Source organism: Stegostoma tigrinum, chromosome 37 (genome assembly GCF_030684315.1).
Source record: "Stegostoma tigrinum isolate sSteTig4 chromosome 37, sSteTig4.hap1, whole genome shotgun sequence".
Taxonomy (NCBI): domain Eukaryota; kingdom Metazoa; phylum Chordata; class Chondrichthyes; order Orectolobiformes; family Stegostomatidae; genus Stegostoma; species Stegostoma tigrinum.
In genome coordinates, this window is record NC_081390.1 from 27,749,635 (window position 1) to 27,776,121 (window position 26,487).

A 26,487-nucleotide genomic window follows, 5' to 3' on the forward strand; every position below is an offset into this window, starting at 1 on the left:
CTGACCTTATGATGGATGGAAAGTCATTGATAAAGCAGCTAAAGATGTTTGGGCCAGGACACTCCCTCCGAGAAACTCCTGGTGAGATGTCCTGGAGCTGAGATGACAGACCGCCAAGAAACAGAACCTGCCTTTGTGCTAGGTATGACTCCAGCCAATGGAGAGATTCACCTCTGATCCTCAGTGATTTTGATTTTGTCAAGATGAGTTTGATATACCTGGTTGACATGTTCAGTTACTTCAGAAAACAGTGAAGACTCTATGATCTGGTGTGGGACTGGAGTCACAGAAAGGCTGGTGGGTAAGCAGGCTGCAGTTCACACACACTTGTGAACTGATGGTTTTGCACCGATCCAATAGCTTTCATTAGTGGCTGATAGATTTGCATCATGGTTAGCCACAGTGAGGTCCTGGAAGACTGGAGGGTAGTGAATGTTGTGCCCTTATTCAACAAGGGCTGCAAAGAAAAACCTGGGAATTATAGACCAGTAAGTCTACCATCTGTGGTAGGTAAGGTACTTGAGAAGGTTCTGAGGGATAAGATATACATGCATTTGGAAAGACAGGGTTTGATTAGGAGTAGTCAGTGTGGCCTCGTGTGTGGAGATCATGGCCTCACAACTTTGTTAGAGTTCTTTGATGAGCTGACCAAGGAGTTTAAAAGGGCAGGGTGGTAGACATAGTCTATATGGATTTCAGTAAGGCCTTAGATAAGGTTCCACATGGGAGGCTGCTGTGGAAGTTTAGATCACATAGGATCCAGGGAGACGTGGCAAATTGGATACACAATTGGCTTGATGGTAGGAAGCAGAGAGTAATAGTGGAAGGATGCTTGTTGGGCTGGAGACCTGTGACTAGTGGTGTGCCTCAGGGGTCGATGCTGGGCCTATTGCTATTTGTTATCTATACCAATGATTTGGATAAGAATGTACAAGGCATGATCAGTAAGTTTGCAGATGACACTATTATAGATGGTATCGTGGACAGTAAGGAAGGTTATCAGAAATTGCTGCAGGATCTTGATCAGCTGGGGAAGTGGGTTGAGAAATGGCAAATAAAGTTTAATATAGATAAATGTGAGGTATTGCATTTTGGAAAGTCAAATCAAGGTAATAGTTTTATTGTAAATGGTAGGTCTTTACAGAGTTTAATGGAATAGAGAGACCTTGGAGTTCAGGTGCACAGTTCTCTGAAAGTGGAGTCACAGGTAGACAGGGCAGTGAAGAAGTCTTTTGGTGTACTGGCCTTCATCAGTCAGGGCATTGAGTACAGAATTTAGGAGATTATTTTGCAGTTTTACAGGGCGTTGGTGAGGCTGCACTTGGAGTATTGTGTTCAGTTTTGGTCTCCTTGCTTTAGGAAGGATGTTATTAAACTAGAAAGAGTGCAGAAGAAATTTAAAAGCATGTTGCAATGACTCAAAGGGTCTGAGTTATTGGGAGATGTTGGCCAAGCTAGGGCTTTTTTCTTCAATGTGTAGGAGACTGAGGGGGGAATCTTATAGAAGTGTATAAGACCATGAGAGGGATGGATAGGGTAAATGCATCCAGTCCTTTACCTAGGGTTGGTGAATTGAGGACTAGAGGGATTCAGCTTAAGGTAAGTGGGGAAAGAATAAATGGGAACCTGAGGACCAACATTTTTACACAAAGGGTGGTGCATATATGAAATGAGCTGCAAGCGGAAGTGGTTGAGGCCGGTACATTAACAACATTTAAAAGTAATTTGGACAAATACATGGATAGAAAAGGTTTAGATGGTTTTGGGCCAAGTTCAGGGAAATAGGGTTAATGTGGATGGACATTTTGATCAGCTTGGACCAATTTAGTTTGAGTTGTAGGACTCTAGGACAATTCTTTCCATCGAGACTCAACAGGACATTTTGCAAGAATGCTTTTTCAAGGAGAAAACCAACACTTCAGCTGCAAGAGAACTGCATGCTGATTGTTTGGCAAATAGAGTCTGATTGGCAAAGGTGTTAGCATGGAGAATGCATCCCTTTATGTTAATAGCCTGGGTTTGATAAATTTGAATTTCAAATCAAGCTTGTTGACTCTGATTGGTCAGGGCTTTGCTCTGGGAAATGAGCCAGTGAATTCCTTTATCTATTTTGGCAAGTTGAAACTGACAGTTTGTGTACATGTTGCTCTGTCAACAACAAAAAAGTCTGTGTGCATTAGTGTACATCATTTCCAGTACACACAAGTCCACTACACTGTGAGCCCAACCGATAATCATAACCCAGCTGTCAGTGTAATGATTTGCGCACTCAGGATTACCCAGCAGATGCTGTCCAATTGCTGAACCTAATGTAGGACACTGTGTTACAACTATTGCATGTGCAGGCTGGTTGGGTATGACCAGCAACTTGCTTGTTGTGAACAGCTAAAGGGGCTATGATACAATCATCCAGTCTTTAGGATGAAGAGTTATGCTTGCTAACCAATCAGCATTCTTCTCTTATGAGGTACAAATGCGAGTTTCCCCTTTGAATTTTTATTCTTGTGAACTGTCCTGATGCGGGTAGAGGGAAATCTTCAATAAAATGTGTTTTCTTCAGAAATGCTAAAATTCCTCCCAGCTTTTGAATCTGCCATGCGAGATTCAAGTTGGCATTCTGTAGATTATTGTCCAAGTTTCTGGAATAATAAAAATCAAAAGAACTGCGAATGCTGTAAATCAGGACCAAAAGCAAAGCTGCTGGAAAAGCTCAGCAGGTGCTGCCAGACCTGCTGAGCTTTTCCAGCAACTTTGTTATTGTTTCTGGAATAATATTTGGGCAATGCTGCATTATATGCAATTTTCATCCAGGTCTAAGTATTAATAGAAGCAGAAAGGAAAACATTCCATTGAGACAGTCTTTGAAGAATAGGATGCTTTGTACAAGTGACCAACTTAGTTATCTGACGATATAAATTAAAGAGCCAGGTAAGTAATTCAAACAAATAGTGAACAGGCAGTAAACAGCAGAAGCAGAATTTGTCTTGTGGTTTGGAATGTACATTGAGGAAAGGTACAATGCAATTGAGCAAATTTTCTTGTTCTGTGCTGAAAGAGGGAAATCCAAGAAGAAAAGAGAATCCCCAAAGCGATCTCATTAACAAAGAATAAACTCAGGCTGACAAAACTTTGTTCAACAGAGAATGGTCATTGTACCTACTACACAGGCCTGTTAGTAACTTTCACATGGCTCCTAGCCTCTTACAGATCTTTAAAGTGGGCAAACTCTCTGAATTTCTGTTTAATTGAATTTGACAGACTGTTTGGGTGAATCTTTCTAGTTCGTTTCCTGTTCACTTAAGTCAATTTCATGCTTGTCTTGCTTTTTCTTGAATAAAATTGCTGATTGGGATCTTGTAACCGGGCCAGCAGTCTCATTTTACCATTTGCATGGGGTCGGTGGGACGGTCTCTACATCACTGAGCACCACAAACCAGGTTTACTTTTGATAAGTATTGATGATAAATTATAATTAAGAAAACAATTAGAACATCGATATTTGCCAAAGCAGCGAGACGGCTAAAGAAGAGGTTGAATACTTAGATGATTTGCCAGAGTTGGTTACTTGTACAATTTGGATTCAGTTGGGAAACAATAGATTTTCTGCGCAGTTAGTGTCTTAATGCTGGATTTCATCTGTAACATGGAATTAATCCAGCAGTAACTGTCCAGCTGCAAGGAGATAAAAACATAAACTTACCCAATTAAACCAACTGACCTGCTAATTTAAAACATCATCAAAAAGGAAAACACAACAATCTTCAGAAGTGAAGTTTCAATATATCAATGTTATGAGAGACTTGGAAGATCTGTACAAGGAACAGAAAAGGCCAGCATACACAAAGAGCAAGACTTGGTGAGGCAACTTGCACAGTGGCCCTTGTTCTACAGGTTTTATACTGCAGGAGGTTTTGCTACAATTGGTGAGACCACACCTGGAATAGCATTGCAGTTTTATTCGACATATTTAAAAACAAAATACTTGTATTGAAGGCAATATTGTGAAGGTTCACTAAATTGGTTCCTGAAATGACAGAGCTGTGCTGTGATGAGGGGCTGAGTAAATAGACAGATACTGTCTGCAGCTATAAAGAGTGAGAGGTAATTTCATTTAAACACGCAAGTCCCAAAGCAGCTTGACAAGATAGTTTTTGACAAGTTATTTCTTGAGGCTGGAGAATCTAGAACAGGGATCATAATGTCATACACAGTGTAATTGTACAGCTTGACCTGGAGGTCTTTCTGCTGCCTGCCTGAAGATCTGTCACCACAACGCTGGAAAGATAAATCTTTCTATTAAGAGATTCCAACTTAGAGCAGGATCCTGTTAATCCATATCTAACAACCTGCTCTGAAAACTCTTCTTGCATTTTAGCAGCTGTGACAAACTGTGCCCGAACAGCTGAGACATGCCACAATGTTTTAAAACAATTAGCAATATTCTTCAACGTTCTAAGAAAAATGGTCCATCTCCCATTATACACAAAACCTTTAAAAAAAAATTCTCCAGAATCCAAATCTAGATTTGCATCTCCACCAAAGACTAATCAGATTTTCCTTGGACCATGCTATGAGTATTTTTAATGCAGGGATACACAGAAATGTGGTCTCTCAGACAATCAAGGGATTTGGGGACTGGTGGCAACTGGATGACTAACTACAATAACAAGAATAGCAGAAAAGGTTTTGAGAAGCTGTCTGATCTACTGAGATTGAGTTTGCTGACATCATTGTGGCTTCTCTCAATATTCCAAAATGTCTCGGCTTTTAAATGAATAAAGCAGGAACAGTGCGTACAGCCCAGTGGAATAATAGTGAGTTTTATATTACATAGTAGAGACAAAGTGTGGTCAATGTTTATATTGCACTGATCTATTACAAGGCATCAGGCTAAAGAAACAGAGCCAGCCGCAGTCTTGCTTCAGAAATTAATTATGTTTTGTGGTGTTTCTGTGGCATTTCCCAGAGGAACAGCCACATCTGCACCGTTCTATATAAAAGCCCATGTGTACCTCGAGATGTGATGTCCTCATCACCCCCACCACTGATACAACAGTGACAACAGGAGGCCTAAAAGGGGAGGAATTGGAAAAATTAAAAAGGGGTAACACAAATGTAATTAGAACAGAGGCCAGTGTGAGCATGGAAGGGAAAAATTGTTCACAAAAAGAATCAAAAATATGAACCAATGTTTCCATTGGTGACAGTTGTCACCACTTTGAGATAATTCCATATGCGTGAAGTATTCTGAGACCTTTCAGAGCAATGGGACAATGCAAGTCAGTCTCTCTTTTCTATTCCCTCAAAGTTGTTAATAAATGGATGTGATGAATCAATATATTGTACTGTAAATCTAAACAGAATATGCACTTGAAGATAATCTTTGAGTAGGAGACAGCTTCATAACCTAATGCCAGGATTATGTGCAAAGAAACAACTTAAAACTCCTTTATCCTTATAAACCAATTTCAAATTTAATAATTTAAAACCAAACTTGCATCTACACTGTCACAAAAACATTTCTGTGCCTCCCACTTCTTGATCCATTAGTAAGATCGCTTGTTTCATGTTAAATATTTATTGACTGGCATAATTTGTATTCAACGTCAACTGAGACAAGACTGTTGGATACCATTTACCTTCATTCCTGCCTATTTGATGGTTCATAAACCAGATTCACAATGTCAGAATTGCTTAAAGCATCCCTATATAGCCAATATCTCTCTACCTGTTGTGCTGAAATTGCCTACTATCTACAGAAACCCAACAGAGGACAATGAAATGGTTAGCTCCCAGAATGTCCATACATTACACTCAAAAGACACTTGCACTGAGGCTGGGGTATACAAGACCATAAGAAATAAGAACTGGACGAGGCCTGTTAAAGAGAGTAGTATAAATGGCGAACTTAAAATATAGACCTCATAACTTGTGTAACTCCTTCCAGAACATTTGATTTGGGAAGATTGAGATGGTCTCATTGTGGCCTTCAAAGTGCTGAATAGATTTATTAGGCCGCATAGGAAGAATAAATGCAAAACACTATACATGGCGATGCCTCAGTAGTAATTTCTTTAGCATCCTTTATATCTCAAAGCAGTTTTGTTCACAAACCATACTTTTTCAGCCCACCTCGGTAATGAGTCTCTTTAACCCATGGCACTGCATCACTGCCTTCACTGTTCTCTGAGACAGTACATTGCAGATCATTACAAGTCACAGAACAGAGTTGGAGACAATAACGACTGCAGATGCTGGAAGCTAGAGTCAATAAGTGTGGAGCTGGAAAAGCACAGCAGGTCAGAGAGCATCCAAGGAGCAGAGAAGTCAACATTTCTGGCTAAAACTCATCGTCAGGACTCACAAAGGGTTTCATCCCGAAACATTGACATCCCTGCTACTCAGATGCTATCTGACCTCCAGCGTTTCTCCAGCTCCACATTTATTGGCACATTCTGCAGAGTCCCTGCTGAAACTTCTGCCAATTATCTTCAACCAGCAACTCCTGAAGATTAGTCCCAACTGGGTTATTATAATTGGAATAGCTTCTGACAAAACCATGAACAATTTCCGCCAGTTCTTATCTATTTCTCCATCATCTCTGGTCTCTGCACAACACTGACTTCCCTTATAACTATTAGCATTCTGGTATGTGGCCTCTCCCCACTCCATGTGCTCTTGTTACCCAGATTTGGATGCAAGAATCTGAATTGCTGTGTAAAGGATTTGGAAGTGATACAGAAGTTGCAAACTGGTTTGATATAAATCTGCAAAGGAGCCTTAGGCTGCATGAGATTGCTTCAGTTATACCACCATGGTTCCTCCAGCAGTGGGAAACCACTGACTGCTACCTAATTAATATGAGGGAGAAAAACAATTTGTGAGCACTCTGATCAATATCTGAAGCAGAGCTCTGATTATGTGCTCTGTATTGATCCTCAAAGTCCTCTAATATTCAGTGCTGGTGGGAAAGGCAGCTTCCTGAAGTGCTGTTTAATTTATACTACACGAGGGTTACTAATGTTCCAGTGGAAGCAGACACTGCGAGTGCGATCAGACAGAATTTATTACTACAACTCAACATTTGCAATTTGTTGCTCTTTGCAATCTAACCATTTAGAAAGAGCACTAAAATGGCAGCAATTCAGAAATTATTGGTTTTGTATCTAAAAAGCACAATTATGGCTGAATAGAATGATTCAATTTTGTCCACGCAATGTTAGCATTCTGCATATCCTTGTGTATCTTAGCCTTCCATCAATGCAATTAGTCCCATCTCTGACATTGTTGACTTGCTCACTGAGCTGGCTGGTTATCGTAGAGACATTTCATCACCACGCTGCGTAACATCATCAGTACAGCCTCCGCTGAAGAGAAGTTGTTCTACTCGGTCCATTATGGTGAGTGGTGTCATATCTGGTTCTGTTCTGCATTGGCTTTATATGGAATCAAATTCCACATGTTTTTTCAATTGCATTATGGGCCTCTAGGACGTCCTGTGTGTGTGTGTGTGTGTGTGTGTGTGTGTGTGTGTGTGTGTGTGTGTGTGTGTGTGTGTGTGTGTGTGTGTGTGTGTGTGTGTGTGTGTGTGTGTGTGTGTGTCTTGAACTAAGGTAGACAATTTAACTGTCCCAGTTAAATTGATGCCCTTCACTGTCCGAGTGCACTGAGATCAGGGAAAGTTCATTGTGCTGTTTTGCTGGTGTTCATGTATCTTGATGGTTAGTTTCCTTCCGGTCTGGTTGATGTAATGTTTGTTATAGACATTGCAAGGTGTTTTGTAAACTACATTCATCCTACATGTCATGGGCACAGGGTCTTTGGTCCCTGTGAGTGTTTGTTGTAGTGTGGCTGTGGGCTTGTGCGCTCCCATGATTCCTAGTGTTCGAAGGAGTCTCATCGTCAGTTCTGATATGTTCTTGATATAGGGTAGTGTGGCCCATGTCTTGGAGTGTACTGTGTCCTCCTGGTGTTGTCTATCTACTCAGCCAGCGGATGAATTTGTTTGGATATCCATTGTTAGCAAAGACCTTGTGTAGGTGCTCTTCCTCCTTCGAATTATCAATGTGGACTTGATGCCACGATGGGCTGAATAGTCATAGGTTGGCACAGTAGTTCAGTGGTTAGCATTGTTTCCTCTCAGCGCAAGGGACCCGGGTTCAATTCTAGCCTTGCGTGACTGTCTGTGTGGAGTTTGCACATCCTCCCTGTGTCTGCATGGTTTTCCTCCAGGTGCTCCTGTTTCCTCTCACAGTCCAAAGATGTGCAGGCTAGGTGGATTGGCCATGCTAAATTGTCCACAGTGTGTAGGGTGGGAAATGCAGGGGTAGGGTAGGGCTTGGGTCTGGCTGGGATGTTCTTTCGGGGGTCGGTGTGGACTCAATGGGCTGAATGGCCTGCTTCCACAATGTAGGAATTCTGTGATCCTACGAATTCTGGTTGTGACACTACCAGAAGAATGGGGTGGCTTTGGAGAGTGTACAAAAATAGTTTACCAGGATGTTGTTGGTTTGGAGGGTATTCGCTATGAGGAGAGATTGATAAACTCGGTTTGTTTTCACTTGAACATTGGAGAATGAGGAGTATCCTGAGAGAAATTTACAAAATTATGAGGGGCATGGATTTAATGGATAGTCAGCGTCTTTTTCTCTGTGTAGACATGTCAATTATCGGTTTAAGGTAAAAGAAGGTAAACTTAAAGATGTGAAAGGCCAATTTATTACACAGAGGCGTAAGTGCCCGGAGTGTGCTGCCTGAGGAAGCGGTAGAGGCAGTTACAAAAGCAAAGTTTAAGAGGCATCTCGACAGAGACATGAATCGGTAGGGAATCATGGGATACGGACCATTTAGAGGCAAAAGGTTTTTAGTTTAGAAATACATTGTGGGTCAGCACAGTTTCAGTGGGCTGAAGGGTCTGCTCTTGTTTATTGTATCCTTAGAGTGTGACCCTTGGTTCTAGATTCCACTGCCATTAGGAACATCCTTCCTCTATCTATTCTGTCTAGTCCTGTTAGAATTGATAAGTTTCTATGAGATCTTTGTGTATATTTAAGTCTGACATGAATAGTTTCTTGATTAGTGGGACCAGTCAGGGGTTACAGGAAAAGGCAGGCAATTGGATGTGAGGAATATCAGATCAATCATGATCCTATTCGAAAAGTGGAATAGGCTTGAGGAGCCTACGCCTGTCCCTATTTCTTATGGTCTAATCTTCCTCATGCTTCTAAACTCCATCAAACATAATCCTAACTGATTCAATCTCTCCTCATATGCCAGTCCTGACATCCTAGGAATCAGTCTGATTAAACTTTTGCCACACTACCACTGTTGCCAGAACATCCTTCCAACACACTAAAACAGCAGCTAATGAACTTTAAAGACCCTATACAGACAACAAATAAAACGAACGTCATCTACAAAATACCTTGCAAGAACTGTGACAAACACTACATTGGACAAACTGGCAGGAAGCTAGCCACCAGGATACATGAACATCAACTAGCCACAAAATGACATGACCCACTATCACTTGTATCCTTACATACAGATAAGGAAGGACACCACTTTGATTGGGACAACACATCCATCCTAGGGCAAGCCAAACAGAGACATGCACGAGAATTCCTAGAAGCATGGCATTCCAACCAGAAGTCCATCAATAAACACATCAATTTGGAGCCCATCTACCACCCGCTGAGAAAAAGAACAGGAAATGACATCACCAACACAGGAAATGGCATCAACAGAGGAAATGACATCACCAGCCCAAGGAAACCTGAACAAATAAATAGAAAGCGGGACATAACACCAGCGCTTCACTGGAGGCTCACTGATGATGTTACCTAGAATGGTGACAAAACATCTGAAACTGAACCTTCCAGCTCAGCGAGCAAACTCACATCCAGAACCTCAACCTGAGCTACAAATCTTCTCAAAACTTGCTAGAACATCCTTCATCAGAAAAGGAGGCCAAAACTGCATATTATATTCTAGGTATGATCTCAATTACAATTACAGCAAGACATCCCTCTCCTGTACTCGAATCCTCTCACCAAAAAGGCCAATGTACCCTTTCCCTTCTTTACCACCTGCTTACTTTCTGCAACTGGTGCACGAGGACACCCAGATCATGTTGCACATTCTCCTCTCTCAATTTGTAACCATTCATCTAATAATTGCCTATGATTTAGGATGGATGAGCTGAGCTCATACAGTGGAGAGCAGGTTGGATAATTTCACCAAGATTGTGCAGGTTTGGAGTTGGCTCCTTTGTAAATAAGGGAACGTGACACCTCAGGCCCTGGGTGTCCAGCTTGTGTGAAAATGTAACGCGAACGCAGCAGTAGAAGTTACCGCTGTCTTTTGCATGTCAGGATGAGGGTCTTACATGAAATAAACTTGAAACACTGAATTCGATGTCATGAGGCTGTAGATTGAAACCAGAAAACTATCCCTAAATTTAGCAACTACCTGAATACAACCTTCCTCAACCTGTCTCTTGTTACTAAGCAGCCCTGACACAGTACAGGGCATCAATCAGCTGGTGTCTGAAAATCTAATGTTCGCAATCCTTCACCATCCCTGAAAGTGTATGGAAATCCTGAGGATGACTCTGAAATCTTATTTACTAATGTTCCGTTTTGGGGAATTAGCTTTCATATAGGCAATGTGTGAGAGCTCCGAACAACATTCCTCAGTTTCGAAAAACAAAACCGTGCTATTTCACACAAATAGCAATGGCTCTGGGCTTACCTCATTTACAAAGACCCAGTGACTGTCCTTCGATGCCAAATTTGTTTCCACTGCCTGAAAAAGAACACAAAAGGTGAAACATTACAATTGTCGTATGAACATATGAAATAGGCATTGCACTAGGCCACTCAGCTCCTTGGTCCTGCTCTGCATTCAATAAGACCATGGCTGATATGATTGTGTTTTGAATTCCACTTTCCCATCTACCCACATTAACCCTTGATTCCCAGCAAAATAAGTCTGCACCCACCCCTGTATTCAAACTATTTAACATTTGGTTTGAAATGTGTCTACTTCAATGCCAGGAGCGTCCAGAATAAGGTGGGTGAACTTGCAGCATGGGTTAGTACCTGGGACTTCGATGTTGTGGCCATTTCGGAGACATGGATAAAGCAGGGACAGGATTGGTTGTTGCAGGTTCCAGGGTTTAGATGTTTCAGTAAGAACAGAGAAGATGGTAAAAGTGGGGAAGGTGTGGCATTGTTGGTCAAGGACAGTATTACAGTTGCAGAAAGGATGTTTGGGGACTCATCGACTGAGGTAGTATGGGTTGAGGTTAGAAACAGGAAAGGAGAGGTCACCCTGTTGGGAATTTTCTATGGGCCTCCAAATAGTTCCAGAGATGTAGAGGAAAGGATAGCAAAGATGATTCTCGATAGGAGTGAGAGAGACAGGGCAGTTGTCATGGGGGACTTCAACTTTCTAAATATTTACTGGGAACACTATAGTTCGAGTACTATTGATGGGTCAGTTTTTGTCCAGTGTGTGCAGGAGGGCTTCATGACACAGTATGTAGACAGGCCACCAAGGGGCGAAGCCACATTAGATTTGGTGCTGGGTAATGAGCCTGGCCAGGTGTTAGATTTGGAAGTAGGTGAGCACTTTGGTGACAGCGATCACAATTCTGTTATGTTTACTTTAGTGATGGAAAGGGATAGGCGTATACCACTGGGCAAGAGTTATAGCTGGGGGAAAGGCAATTACGATAAGATTAGACAAGATTTAGGGAGTATAGGATGGGGAAGGAAACTGCAGGGGATGGACACATTAGAAATGTGGAGCTTATTCAAGGAAAAGCTCCTGTGTGTCCTAGATAAGTATGTACCTGTCAGGCAGGGAGGAAGCTGTAGAGCACGGGAGCCGTGGTTTACGAAGGAGGTGGAATCTCTGGTCAAGAGGAAGAAGAAGGCTTACATTAGGATGAGATGTGAAGGCTCAGTTAGGGTGCTTGAGGGCTACGAGGTAGCCAGGAAAGACCTAAAGAGAGAGCTCAGAAGAGCCAGGAGGAGACATGAGAAGTTGTTGGCAGATAGGATCAGGGTAAACCCTAAGGCTTTCTATAGGTATTTAAGGAATAAAAGAATGACGAAAGTAAGATTAGGACCAATCAAGGATAATGGTGGGAAGTTGTGTGTGGAGTCAGAAGAGATAGGGGAAGCACGAAAAGAATATTTTTCAACAGTATTCACTCTAGAAAACGACAATGTTGTCGAGGAGAATACGGAGATACAGGCTACGAGACTAGGTGGGATTGAGGTTCATAATGAAGAGGGAGGTATTAGAAATCCTACAGAGGGTGAAGATAGATAAGTCCCCTGGGCCGGATGGCATTTATCCTGGGATCCTCTGGGAAGCCAGGGAGGAGATTGCCGAGTCTTTCGCATTGATCTTTAACTCGTCATTGTCTACAGGAATAGTGCCAGATGACTGGAGGATAGCAAATGTGGTTCCCATGTTCAAGAAGGGGAGTAGAGACAACTCTGGTAATTATAGACCAGTGAGCCTTACCTCAGTTGTTGGTAAAGTGTTGGAAAAGGTTATAAGGGATAGGATTTATAATCATCTAGAAAAGAATAAACTGATTAGGGATAGTCAGCACGGTTTTGTGAAGGGAAGGTCATGCCTCACAAACCATTGAGTTCTTTAAGAAGGTGACCAAACAGGTAGATGAGAGTAAACCGGTTGATGTGGTTTATGTGAATTTCAGCAAGGCGTTCGATAAGGTTCCTCACAGTAGGCTATTGTACAAAATGCTGAGGAATGGAATTGTGGGCGATATAGCAGTCTGGATTGGAAATTGGCTTGCTGAAAGAAGACAGAGGGTGGTAGTTGATGGGAAATGTTCATCCTGGAGACCAGTTACTAGTGGTGTACCGCAAGGGTCGGTGTTGGGTCCACTGCTGTTTGTCATTTTTATAAATGACCTGGATGAGGGCGTAGAAGGATGGGTTAGTAAATTTGCAGACGACACTAAGGTCGGTGGAGTTGTGGATAGTGACGAAGGATGCTGTAGGTTGCAGAGAGACATAGATAAGCTGCAGAGCTGGGCTGAGAGGTGGCAAATGGAGTTTAATGCAGACAAGTGTGAGGTGATGCACTTTGGCAGGAGTAACCGGAAGGCAAAGTACATGGCTAATGGTAAGATTCTTGGTAGTGTAGATGAGCAGAGAGATCTCGGTGTCCATGTACACAGATCATTGAAAGTTGCCACCCAGGTTGACAGGGCTGTTAAGAAGGCAAACAGTGTTTTAGCTTTTATTAATAGAGGGATCGAGTTCCAGAACCAAGCGGTTATGCTGCAGCTGTACAAAACTCTGGTGTGGTCGCTCTTGGAGTATTGCGTACAGTTCTAAGTTCTATGTTCTATTCCCACCTTCTAATGCCTTCTGAGTTAGAGAATTCCAAAATCACACAACCCTCCCAGAGTGAAAGGTAATCTCCTCATCTCTGTCCTGAAAGGGTGGCCCCTAATTTTAAAACAATACCCCCTAGTACTGGACTGATCCACAAGAAGAAACGTCCTTTCCACACCCACATTGTGCAGACCATTCAGGATCTGATTCACTTCAATCAAATCACCCCCTCACTCTTCTAAACTCCAGTGGATACAAGCCCAGTTTGTTCAACCTTTCCTCATTAGACAATCCATTCATTCCAGGTATCAATCCAGGAAACCTATGCTGGACTACCTCTAATACATTTCGATCCTTCCTTAAATAAGGAGACTGAAATTGCACACTGTATTCGAGATGTGGCCTCACTAATGTCCTGTATAACCGAAGCATAATGTAGACTGACGGACAGAAGAAGGTCACTTGGCCTGTGTCACTCAGTCAAGATTTTTGCCGATTCACTCTATATCAGTCTACAATCTTTATATGTCTGGTGCGCTACAAATGTTTTCATTTACTTTTGATTTAGCTATAAATTTAGCTGACATATCTTTGCTCCTTTCATCTTCATCGTTGACATAAATTATAAAAAGTTGAAGCCCCAGCACAGACCCTTGTTTGACTCCACTCATCACATCCTTCCAATTAGAGACAGATTCATGTATTCTCTTTGTTTTCTGGTAGCCACCCTATCTTCTATTGATGCTGATGTTACCCCTGTCATGACTGACTTGGGTAGGGAGTCCTAAAATCAAGCCCCATTATTCCAGTTAATAAAGTGTGAAGCTGGATGAACACAGCAAGCCAAGCAGCATCTCAGGAGCACAAAAGCTGACATTTCAGGCCTAGACCCTTCATCAGAGGCTCTGATGAAGGGTCTAGGCTACAAAATGTGGAGGAATGGAATTGTGGGAGATATAGCAGTTTGGATCAGAAATTGGCTTGCTGAAAGAAGACAGAGGGTGGTAGTTGATGGGAAATGTTCATCCTGGAGACCAGTTACTTGTGGTGTACCACAAGGGTCAGTGTTGGGTCCACTGCTGTTTGTCATTTTTATAAATGACCTGGATGAGGACGTAGAAGGATGGGTTAGTAAATTTGCAGACGACACTAAGGTCGGTGGATTTGTGGATAGTGACGAAGGAAGCTGTAGGTTGCAGAGAGTCATAGATAAGTTGCAGAGCTGGGCTGAGAAGTGGCAAATGGAGTTTAATGCAGACAAGTGTGAGGTGATGCACTTTGGTAGGAGTAACCAGAAGGCAAAGTACTGGGCTAATGATAAGATTCTTAGTAGTGTAGATGAGTAGAGAGATCTCGGTGTCCAGGTTGACAGGGCTGTTAAGAAGGCATACAGTGTTTTAGCTTTTATTAATAGAGGGATTGAGTTCCGGAACCAAGAGGTTCTGCTGAAGCTGTACAAACCCTCTGGTGCGGCCGCACTTGGAGTATTGTGTACAGTTTTGGTCACCGCATTATAAGAAGGATTTGGAAGCTTTGGAAAGGGTGCAAAGGAGATTTACTAGGATGTTGCCTGGTATGGAGGGAAGGTCTAACGAGGAAAGGCTGAGGGACTTGAGGCTGTTTTCATTAGAGAGAAGAAGGTTGAGAGGTGACTTAATTGAAACATATAAAATAATCAGAGGGTTAGATAGGGTGGATAGGGAGAGCCTTTTTCCTAGGATGGTGATGGCGAGCACAAGGGGGCACAGCTTTAAATTGAGGGGTGAAAGATATAGGACAGATGTCAGAGGTAGTTTCTTTACCCAGAGAGTAGTAAGGGAATGGAACGCTTTGCCTGCAACGGTAGTAGATGCGCCAACTTTAGGTACATTTAAGTCGCCATTGGATAAGCATATGGACGTACATGGAATAGTGTAGGTTAGATGGGCTTGAGGTCGGTATGACAGGTCGGCACAACATCGAGGGCCGAAGGGCCTGTACTGTGCTGTAATGTTCTATGTTTTTTTCTATCTTGGATTCTCCAGCATCTGCAGTTCCCATCATCTCCCCCATTATTCCAATAGTCATCACAAACCTGAAAATGTGATTCAATCACCAAACTGCCCAGCTGTACCCAACTGTCTGATTTCGGTGGTCTAGCTGTTTCTTCTGTGTTTGCAGAGTGCATACGTTAGGTTTTTCAGTAACAAGAAAATAACTACTCCCTATAACTCCTTGTAAGCTGCTTTTAACCATAGCAAAAGAGAAACACAAATTGTTAACTTACAGCTCTGTTATTCAAATTCAGCCATTTTTATTAAAATTCCCTAAATACTTACAAAGAGACACAAAAAAAGACAAGACAATATGTGAATATTATGGGTTGGGCAAGAAAAGAATCAGAGGCGCACAGTTCTGGCACAAGCCTGGATCACAGGTGTCAGAGAGAGCAAGAACGGCCGATGCTGGAGTCAGAGATAACACGGTGTGGAGCTGGAGGAATCAGCAGGCTAGGCAGCATTGGAGGGGCAGGAAGGTTGACATTTTGGATCAGGACACATTTTCAGGCCTAGGGGGCGGGGAAGGGAGCTGGGAAATAAATAGAGGGAAGAGGGGCAGGGCGGGGGCAAGGTAGGTGAGATGGAGGTAAGTGTTTGCAGGTAGGGTTCGTGGGGATTGGTCAGTGGGATTGATGGGGCAGATAGGAGGGAGAAAAGATGGACAGGTTGTGTCAGGTCAAGGAGGCGGGGATGAAGGAGGGTTGGACATGGAGTGAGGCCAGGGGTGGGGAGATTTTGAAACTGGTGAATACTATGTTGAGGCCATTGGGCTGTCGGCTCCTGAGGTGGAATGTGAGGTGTTCTTCATCCAGTTTGTGTATGGTGTCACTGTGGCCCAGGATGGACATGTCACCCCGGGAATGAGAGGGAGAGTCAAAATGGTAAGTGAGCAGAGGGTGTTGTTGCTTTTTGCGTATGGACTGCAGGTGCTCCATAAATCTGAGCCAATCTCACATACTACCCCACCAAGCTCCGCTTCCAGCACATCATCCTCTGCCACTCCTGCCAGCTACAATCTGACACAACAACCAAAGAGGTATTTCCCTCCCCACCCCTATCTGCCTTTCGTAGGGATCGCTCTCTCTGCGACTCCCTCATCACTCCACACCAAGCCCACCATACCCGGCACCTTCCCCTGCAACTGCAGGAAGTGCCACACCTCCTCTCTCACCTCCTTCCAAGGCACCAGGCAAACTTTCCAAATCCGACAGGGATTCACCTGTATATCCTGCAAACCGTTCTACTGTATTTATTGCTCCCAGTATGGCCTCCTGTACATCGGTGAGACCAAGTGCAGAATCAAGGGCCGATACACAGGGCATCTGCACTCTGTATGCTATAATTAACAACAACTTCCAATCGCCAACCATTTTAACTCCCCCTCCCACTCCTTTGATGACATGTCCATCCTGGGCCTCCTCCAGTGCCACAATGACACCATATACAAACTGGAGGAACAACATGTCATATTCCATCTCAGGAGCCTACAGCCTGATGGGCTGGACATAGAATTCACCAGTTTCAAAGTCTCCCCACCTCCAGCCTTATGCCACGTCCAAAGCTTCCTCTTATCACTGTCTCCTTATCCTGACACAACCTGCCCATCTTCTCTTCCATCTATCTGCCACACTTTTGTCACTGACCAATCCCCACTGCCCCTACCTTTAGCCACCCATTGCCATCTCACCTACCTTCCCACAGGCCCACGTCTCTTCCTTCTATTTATTTCCCAGCTCCCTTTCCCCTCCCCAGTCCTGATGAAGGGCCTAGGTCTGAAACATTGACTTTCCTGCTCCTCTGATGCTGCATGACCTGCTATGTTCCTCCAGCCCCACACTGTGTTCCTCCAGCTCCACACTGTGTTCCTCCCGCTCCACAGTGTGTTCCTCCAGCCCCACACTATGTTCCTCCAGCTCCACACTGTGTTCCTCCAGCTCCACACTATGTTCCTCCAGCTCCACATACAGACAGTATTAGGGCCCCTAACCGCAGACAGTGTCAGGACCCCTGCCCGCAGACGGTGCCAGGATCCCTACCCGCAGACAGTGCCAGGACCCCTACCCGCAGACAGTGCCAGGACCCCTACCCGCAGACAGTGTCAGGACCCCTACCCGCAGACAGTGCCAGGATCCCTAACCGCAGAGAGTGTCAGGACCTCTACCCGCAGACAGTATCAGGACCCCTACCCGCAGACGGTGCTAGGATCCCTAACCGCAGACAGTGTCAGGACCTCTACCCGCAGACAGTATCAGGACCCCTATTTGCAGACAGTGCCAGGACCCCTACCCGCAGACGGTGTCAGTGAGGGTTGGCAGCTGGAGCAGTTCCATTCCCCAAATGTGTCTTGGTGGAATGAGGGATGATGGGATGGAAGAACAGCAAGAGAAAGGATTCCACAACCCAATGTGAATCATCGGCTTTATTTCATAAAAATACTGTAAATACATCCTTGTTTAACCTGAATTTCTCTTTGTGCTTGTCATGACCTCATGTCAATGGAATAAAGATGGAATAATCCTGCTTCATGATTTCTGGGGGCAATCTGTATAGCAACCTCACATTATATCAGGTTATCAATCAATGTAAGGAATTTAAATGTCAGTTGTTTCGCACTCTAGTTGTAAGTTTGATTATTTTGATAATTTGATAATTTCTTGCATTTCAAATTGAATGAATTTCCCATCTTTTCTAGCTCAATGTTGACTCTGCTCACCTTCATCAGAATCACCAGGGAATTTCTTTAAAAACCTCTAAACCTTCATCAAATACTCTGGGAAATATTGATACCTCCTGACAATATTTTGACAGATTCTAAAGGAGAATTTATAGGAGGCTCAACATCTACTTTTCATTCTTTTAACTTGATGGATTGACCATGTTAAGTTGTCCATAGTATCCAGAGATGTGCAGAGTCGGTGGATTAGCCATGGGAAATGCAGGGTTACAGGTGGTTTGCTCTTCAGAGGGCTGGTGTGGGCATGATGGGCCGAATGGCCTGCTTCCACACGGTAAGGATTCTATGATTCAAATTGTGCAACTATCTGCACATCCTTACTGTCCCTTTCACTGGGCAATATTGCCATTTCTAGAGCACAGTATAAGAGATATGGGCATGATGCTTCTGAGCAGACTGTTAAAGGATGTTCAATTACATTATGTTCATTTAATTGCACAGAGTTTATCTGCATTTCCTTGTTCACCTGCACAATGCGTAAAATTACTACTACATGAGCTCAGCAGTCAAGATTTAAACCTGATGCTGTCGATGATTCTGCTGAATTATCAATACCACTGAACATTTCTTTCATATTTTTGAAACCAAACAGAGTTTTGTTATCTCTTTAGTGACAGGTTATGTATTCCACATTCCTGGAACTGGGCTTCAGACAGGTTGGTGGCTTCTTTTTATCCCTCACCATTTAGTGTAACTTGACACCCAATCTTACATTGTCTTTGTTCCAAACATTCAGTAAACTTGCCCCAAAACATCATGACTCATTGGAGTAGAGCACTGAAAACCAAACCCCATACTCCCAGGTCATTATCGCTGTGAAAAATTGATCAAATCACCAAATTACACATTTTTCTCAGACTGTCAAATTCCAGTTAAAAGAATACGCACCAGTTTTTTTTTGTTAATATGGAAATAATTATTGTTCTGGTCAAAGTGCTTTTAAGGAAAGAAACATGAATTGGAACTTCTAACTATACAAAAAAAACTCTGGTCTTGTTAAAAATATCTATATATTGACAAACCAATACACAAAGAGGCAGAACAAGAAACAAAAATAATGGGTGAGGAAGGAACTAAAATCAGAGAAGTATAGTTCTGGCACCAGTCCAGATCGTAGATGTTGTCGAATTGTTTTCTCACATCTCCTTCTGATTCTTTGTTAATTGTTGACAAATTTGTGGACACCCTTATTTACTGTTTGAGAATCTGATCTTCCAGTGCTTCTGAAGGTGGTTTCCACCTTTTCCTTTTCAACAAAGATTTGTAAACAACAGCTCACAGAGGAAAGAGAACATGAGCTGCTATTGAGAAGCTTTCTTTTCCTCACTTACTTCTCCAGGCAGAAGGGAGAGGGGTGGGGGTGGGGGTTGGGAACGGATCCTTTCTCCTCACAGGCCTGACGTTTTTGCTGAATTGCTCATGCCCAAAGCTGTAGCCATCTACCCAGGAAACCAATCAAGTGAAATAAATCAAAGAACTACTGAGATCCGAAACAGAAACAGAAATTGCTAGAGAAACTCAACAAGTCTGGCAGCATCTGTGGGAAGAAAGCAGGGATAATGTATCAATCTGGTGACTCTTCATTGGTAATTGTTGCTCTGCTGAGTCTATGATAACTGATGCTGATTGAAAACCAACCAAAAAATTGTTTTGTTGGCAAACTGTCCTGTATACACACAAGTGGTGCCATTCTGTCTGGAATGTCCCCTCAATGTTTGACTAAGCCAGTATTGTAGATACAACTCATACTGTGCTTCAAAAACTTGCTTTTTAAAACAGCAGACACCTTCTTCATTGGTTTAAAGCTGTATCTTCTCTCATTTTTAGTTCACAGTCTAAACCAGGAAGTGGTCTTTACATCTTCTACACCATAAGCTTTCATTTTCCACAATAACCTTTGATGTGCCACCTTATCAAAATCCTTTGGGAAAATTTCTGGGAATGCAGAGACCCAGGGTAATTTTGTTTCCCTAGTGTGAGGACTGTAAAGGACTGTTCTTGGGATTAATATAACTGTACTTTACCATGTGTTTCAAAATCTTTAAGCATGTGTTATATGTAAACAGTTTAGTTTATTGTATTTTGTTTTCATTTCATTTGTGTATAAAACTGCTGTATTGTTAAAAGCAAATCTGTAGTATTTTGAGCTTATGTTTCAGTGAAAGACTACCTTGCAAAACAAAAAAAAACATTAAGCAAGATTTCAGTCTGTGATCTAACTTGTGCAGTAACAGCGCCAGCTCAGATCATAACCAACCATCAGTGAGCATCTCCACTTCCGACTTTATGACACAAGGAAAGTCATTGATGAAGGGGTTGGGCCAACAACACTACCCTGAGTACTCCTGCAGAGATCCCATGAATACTAAAATAAAAATCAAAATACTGCAGTTGCTGGAAATCTGAAATAAAAACAGAAAAAGCTGGAGAAACTTAGTAGGTCTGGCAGTTTCTGTGGAGGAAGAAATAAAGTTATCATTTGGGTACAATGACTCCTCATCAGAAACTACTGATTATAGTCTTACCAGGGCTCCTTGATGCCACACTCGGTTGAAAGCATCCTTGATATCAAGGGCTGTCACTCTCACCTCACCACTGGAATTCAGCTCTTTTGTCCATGTTTGAACCAAGGCTGTAATGAGGTCAGGAGCTGAGTGGTCCTGGCAGAACCCAAACTGGGCATCACTGAGCAGGTTATTGCTGAGCAGGTGCTGCTTGATAGCTCTGTTACTGACACCTTCCATCATTTTACTGATGATCGAGAGTGGGCTAATGGGGTGGGAATTTACTGGGATGGATTTGTCCTGCTTTTTATGCACAGGAAACATATGGGCAAATTTCTATACTCCTGGGTAAATGCTAGTGTTTTTTTTTCATGCAACACTTGGCGAAGAATGCAGTAAGTTCTGGAGGACAAGTAAACGGTACAATTGCCAGAATGTTGTCAGGGCTCATAGCCTTTGTAGTATCCAGTACCTTGAACTGTTTCTTGATATCATGTGCGGCAGATCAAATTGGCAAAGATTGGTATCTGTGAAGCTGAGGATTCCAAGGGAGGGTGCGATGGCACTTCTGTTTATGAAGCCTTCTCCTAATTCTCGTCCTCCTCCAGTGAGTTGTTTAATTGGCCACCACCACTCACTACTGGATGTGGCAGGACTGCAGACCCTATGTCTGATCTGTTGGTTGCGGGATTGCTTAGCTCTGTCTATCACTTGCTGCTTTCACTGTTTGGTATACAATTAGTCCTGTTTGGTGGCTTCACCTCATTTTCAGGTCTGCCTGGTATTGCTCCTAGCCTGCACTCCTGCACTTTCCATTGAACCAAGGTTCATCCCCTGCTTGCTGGTAATGGTTGAGTGGGGGATATGCCAGGTTATGAGGTTACGAATTGTGCTGGAGTACAATTCTGCTCCTATTGATAGCCCACAGTGCCTCATGGATGCCCAGTCTTGAGTTGCTGGACTCATTACAATTCTGTTCCAATTAACACGTTGTTCATGCCACACAACATGATGGAGAGTGTTATGAAGGCAAAGACTGGATTTCATTCCTGAAGGACTGTGCAGTCCCATCTCTTACTGATGCTGTCACAGACAAATGAATCTGTGGCAGGCAGGTCAACGAAGGTAAGGGATCCCAGTTACAGTGAGGAAATCCAATGCTCATATGCAGTCCATTTATAATTCCACTAATAACTGGCCTGGAAGTGTGATTCTTGGGACAAGTCTGCACAAAACAGCAGTTTTCAGGCAATTTTTATTCCAGCTAAAAATCTGACATGTCTGGTATCCTAAACTGTTGAATACTGTTTCTATCGAAGGTATTGCCTCAGTGCAGGTCTAGAGTTCTACTAAAATAAAAACCAAAAGAACTGTGGATGCTGTAAATCAGGAACAAAAACTAAGTTGCTGGAAAAGCTCAGCAGGTCTGGCAGTATCTGTGGAGGAAAAAGCAGAGTTAACGTTGTGGGCCCGGTGACCCTTCCTCAGAACTGATAGTGGCTGGGAAAACATCAGTTTATACTATTTTCTGCATAATAACTGACATTTTCCCAGCCACCAGATACTGCCTCCACAGATACTCCTCGACCTGCTGAGCTTTTCCAGCAACCTTGTTTTTGTTCTAGAGTTCTATTCCTTGATTTTTAATCAAGGTAAATAACTTTTTAAATGTCTCAGCAATTTGACGGACTGTCTTCTTCAAGCTTTAACAAGGAAGGAAACAGTGATTCACACCTCGAGGGAACTCAATGTCAATCCATTTCCACTGACCCTTGTGAAAATGCACATCGAGTTTCTAACATCTCCACATGCCTGGCTAAGTCCATCTACAAATCCACTTAGAACCTTCTAGAATTTTGGCAACACTGCAATTTCAAATGTTGGTGAGTTTGCAAGGCATTTGTGTGACTATTTAAAGATGGGTTAGCTTTTTACAAGATCAGTAATATCATAACTGCTCCATTCAAGAAAATTACAAACTGAGGTGAAGGGACAAAACCCAATACAACAAAACCATCGTTTCATTTTGATTAACATAATATATGTGGCACAAAGAAAGTCTCTAAAAACACAAAAGAATCAAAATCCTAAAAACAATCTCAAACAGAAGAACCACTAAGTGAGCAACTGATGCCTTGTGACATGTCACTCACTAAGAAGGGAAGAGGTGAGAAACTCTAAGGGTGCACTGTGTTTTCCTTTGTATTGATGAGTTAAAATGGAACTCAGCCATCATCATTTAAAAATGCAGGGTAGTGTGTGGCCTTTTGTCCTTTGCATCTGTCCTGCAATCACCTCATTACATCTGCAGTCCACGAGATCGTAACAACATGATTGGTTCTGTTACGTAGTGTAGTCAAACAAAAACATACTTGCTATGTGTTCTACCTTGCGTTGAGAATTTTTAGTTCATTGTCTAATGTTCTGGTTAGAATATAACTTCTGGCCTTAGGATTTAAATTTTAACCATTAAAAATGCAATAAATACAGTGAAAGTACATGAAAGTTAATTACATTTGGTTGTGGAAATGCCCAACCGCAGTTTGCCCGTTAACTCATATTTAATTTATGCTGATTCTGGATGCTAGTGTATGACTTGTATTTCTATTGTAGATTATTGTGCTACTTTTCTAACTTTATAATGAAGATACATTTGTTTTCTCAAAACCAGATTGGAATAAAAATTCTGAATCTCATCTGGGATGGTAACGCTTCACTTTCTTGGCCAAATGGTAGACAGACAATGGTGTCTGAGCACAGGCAGGGCCAGAGTGCTGTCAGGTTGTGGGGGCCGCTTGTAAGCTTCCCTTTCAACTTTGGCATTGGGTCTCAAACCTATCAATCACAAATTTGCATTTGTTTAGAGCTCCTGAGGCAGACAAACCTCTCAGAAAAATTTACACACTAATGGTCTAAAGAGATTAGAGACACAAATAGGGAAGTGAGAGTTAAAAAGCAAAACCAAAAGAGGAGGTTTTAAAAACAGAAAGGAAGTAACAAGCAGACATGCTGTGGGATAGGCTTCCAGTGTGTGTGGATCTTTAGTGTGGTTTCAGCAGCCACTTTCATGGACAAAAACCTAATATTGTGTAATAGTGTGGATGCAAGAAATCTGAAGTCAGCACATGTCCAATGACAGACCACTGCAACATTAACTCTGCTTCTCTTCACAAATACTGCCAGAGATACTGAGTATTTCCATCACTTTGTGGTTCTACATCGGTAAAAGGTTTGAGGGGTCACAAAGCATTCCGAATGTGCATGAATCCACCCGAATTCTATCAGGAACAAAATCAAAATTGCTGGAAAAGTTCAGCGGGTCTGGCAGCATTGGTGAAGTAAAAAACAGAGTTAACGTTTTGGGTCCGGTGACCCTTCCTCAGATCTGAATTCGGAATTCTATCAGAACTGTCAATGGGCTGTCAGCATACAGTGAGCAGTGCGATGATGGTCACTGTAATACACATGATCAGCAACATGATACTGACCCTGCACTTAATAAACAAGAAAATGTTCCACTCCTCGAATACAATTTGCACAAGGGGTCAAGATAATAAAATGTGAGGCTGGATGAACACAGCAGGCCAAGCAGCATCTCAGGAGCACAAAAGCTTCCGGAGGGAGGAGGGTAACTTCTTCAGGTTAGGCATCCCTGGAAGAGGCTTCGCAGTGAGGTTAAAATAGTATCAGAGATAATGGGAACTGCAGATGCTGGAGATTCCAAGATAATAAAATGTGAGGCTGGATGAACACAGCAGGCCAAGCAGCATCTCAGGAGCACAAAAGCTTCCGGAGGGAGGAGGGTAACTTCTTCAGGTTAGGCATCCCTGGAAGAGGCTTCGCAGTGAGGTTAAAATAGTATCAGAGATAATGGGAACTGCAGATGCTGGAGATTCCAAGATAATAAAATGTGAGGCTGGATGAACACAGCAGGCCAAGCAGCATCTCAGGAGCACAAATGCACAAGGGGTCAGTTGGCTTTGGCTAGTTCGTCATCACAGAGTGATGCGAACAACATGGGTTTGGTTCTTGCACTGGCTGAGATTACCATAAAGGTCTCTCCTCACCTGAGATATGGTGACCCTTAGGTAAAACTACCACCAGTCGACTCTATGTAATGAGAAAGTGGGGGTCAGGACTCCACAGTGGGGTCACAGCTCATAGCAATGCCTCTACATCGTTCTGATTGGCTAAAACAGCTACACTCACCGACTCCTCACATTCCTCACTAAAGAGATGACAATTATTTCCAAGCTTCACATTGGGGTCACAGTGTGAAAAGGTTTAGAGCTGTACGATGGTTCAGTGGTTAGCAATGCTACCTCACAGCGCCAGTGACCTGAGTTCGATTCCAGCCTCAGGCAACTGTCTGTATAGCATTTGCACATTCTCCCCGTATCTGTGTGGGTTTCCTCCCACAGTCCGAAGATGTGCAGGTTAGGGTGGATTGGCCGTGCTAAATTACCCATAGCATCCAGGGATGTGCAGGCTAGGTGGGTTAGTGTGGAAAATGTAGGGTTACAGAGATAGAGGGGTAGGTCTGGGTGAGATGTTCTTTGGAGGTTTGGTTTGGATTCAATGGGCCAAATGGCCTGCTTCTACACTGTAGGGATTCAATGAAGGTTTCAGAAGCACTGCAATTAATAATCCATAGGCCAGTGCCTGTATTACAACATTATAGACACAAAATCACTTTCAAAATGTTCAAGTTATCAATGGGCAACATTAAATCACAGCAGGTCTGAGCAAAGACTTGGGAATGAAACCAAAAAAGCCCACCCTCTGAACAGGGGATTACACTTATCAGAAAAACAACTTTAATTCAGGCTTCAAAAACAGGAAAACATTAAAGAAAAACACATCAAAGGACAGAGTGTTCTTCAATTTCAAACTCGTTCCATATTTTTCCCTAATGGGCTGGTAAGTGTAACCTAACCATCATTTTGATAAAGTAGTATATTAGGATGATGATAATAAGAGATTGACCGTGACTTCTCAGAGTTGTTTAACATATACTTGCAGTTCAATACATCTGTTTGATGTACCTGGCAAATCAGGCCATTAATGAAAACAAACTTCACCCAATCACAGATGGAGATGTGACCCTGAGTAATGCAGGTACCTGAACCACATTAAAGCTGAATACATTTTGAAATTCTTTCCCAAGCCATTCACTATCAGTGCAGCAGTACTTCCAGGTACAAAATAAATCTTCATTATTTAGACATAACTCAAGAAAGGCAACATAAACTTTGGAAGAAAGATATCAGCTGACTACTCCTGTCCCCTCTGCATCTCCCCAACATCATCTTCATTTTCTCCTCTGCCCTTACCCCAAATCCTCCAGGTTCCCTAATGTATTGCCCCACTGCCTCTTCTACTAACCTTTGTGGCTGCGTTGCACAGGGAAAGTAGCAGAATTCCCAAATTCCCCACAGACGGTTCTGTCTTGCTGAATTATTGGTGCCCCTCCAAACTCCTCACAACCCCCTGCAGCTGAAAGAATCCCACCCCCTTTTGAGAAGTCAGTCAGACCTGACGAGATGTGGTTAGCCCAGGAAATGGGGTCTATTTTCCAGCTAGATACTGAACGAGCAGCTCAGAAACTCAACAAGTTCAAATCTCCTTCAAACCTTTCTCCTTTAGAAACTGCAGGAGTAGGCCATTCAGCCCCTCAAGCCTGGTCCACCATTTGATCAACTCAGGAGAGGTCTGCTTAGCCCACATTCCTGCCTTTCCCTGATAACCTCACTTTGTTTTGCTTGACATGTATCTAGCCATCTATAAAAAAATAAAAATATTCAACTAACCTACTGTTGCCAAAC

The 26,487-nt window shown here is 42.7% G+C and overlaps 1 protein-coding gene across 1 annotated transcript in view; it reads right to left on the minus strand.

Annotated features, from left to right (window-relative positions):
- Positions 1-26,487, minus strand: part of LOC125467609 (glutamate receptor ionotropic, delta-1-like) — a 174,827-nt gene that overhangs the window by 128,121 nt on the left and 20,219 nt on the right. The window contains exon 2 of the mRNA XM_059640263.1: positions 10,753-10,806. Within this exon, the coding sequence (XP_059496246.1) occupies positions 10,753-10,806 (54 nt within the window). The remainder of the gene's footprint in view (positions 1-10,752; positions 10,807-26,487) is intronic.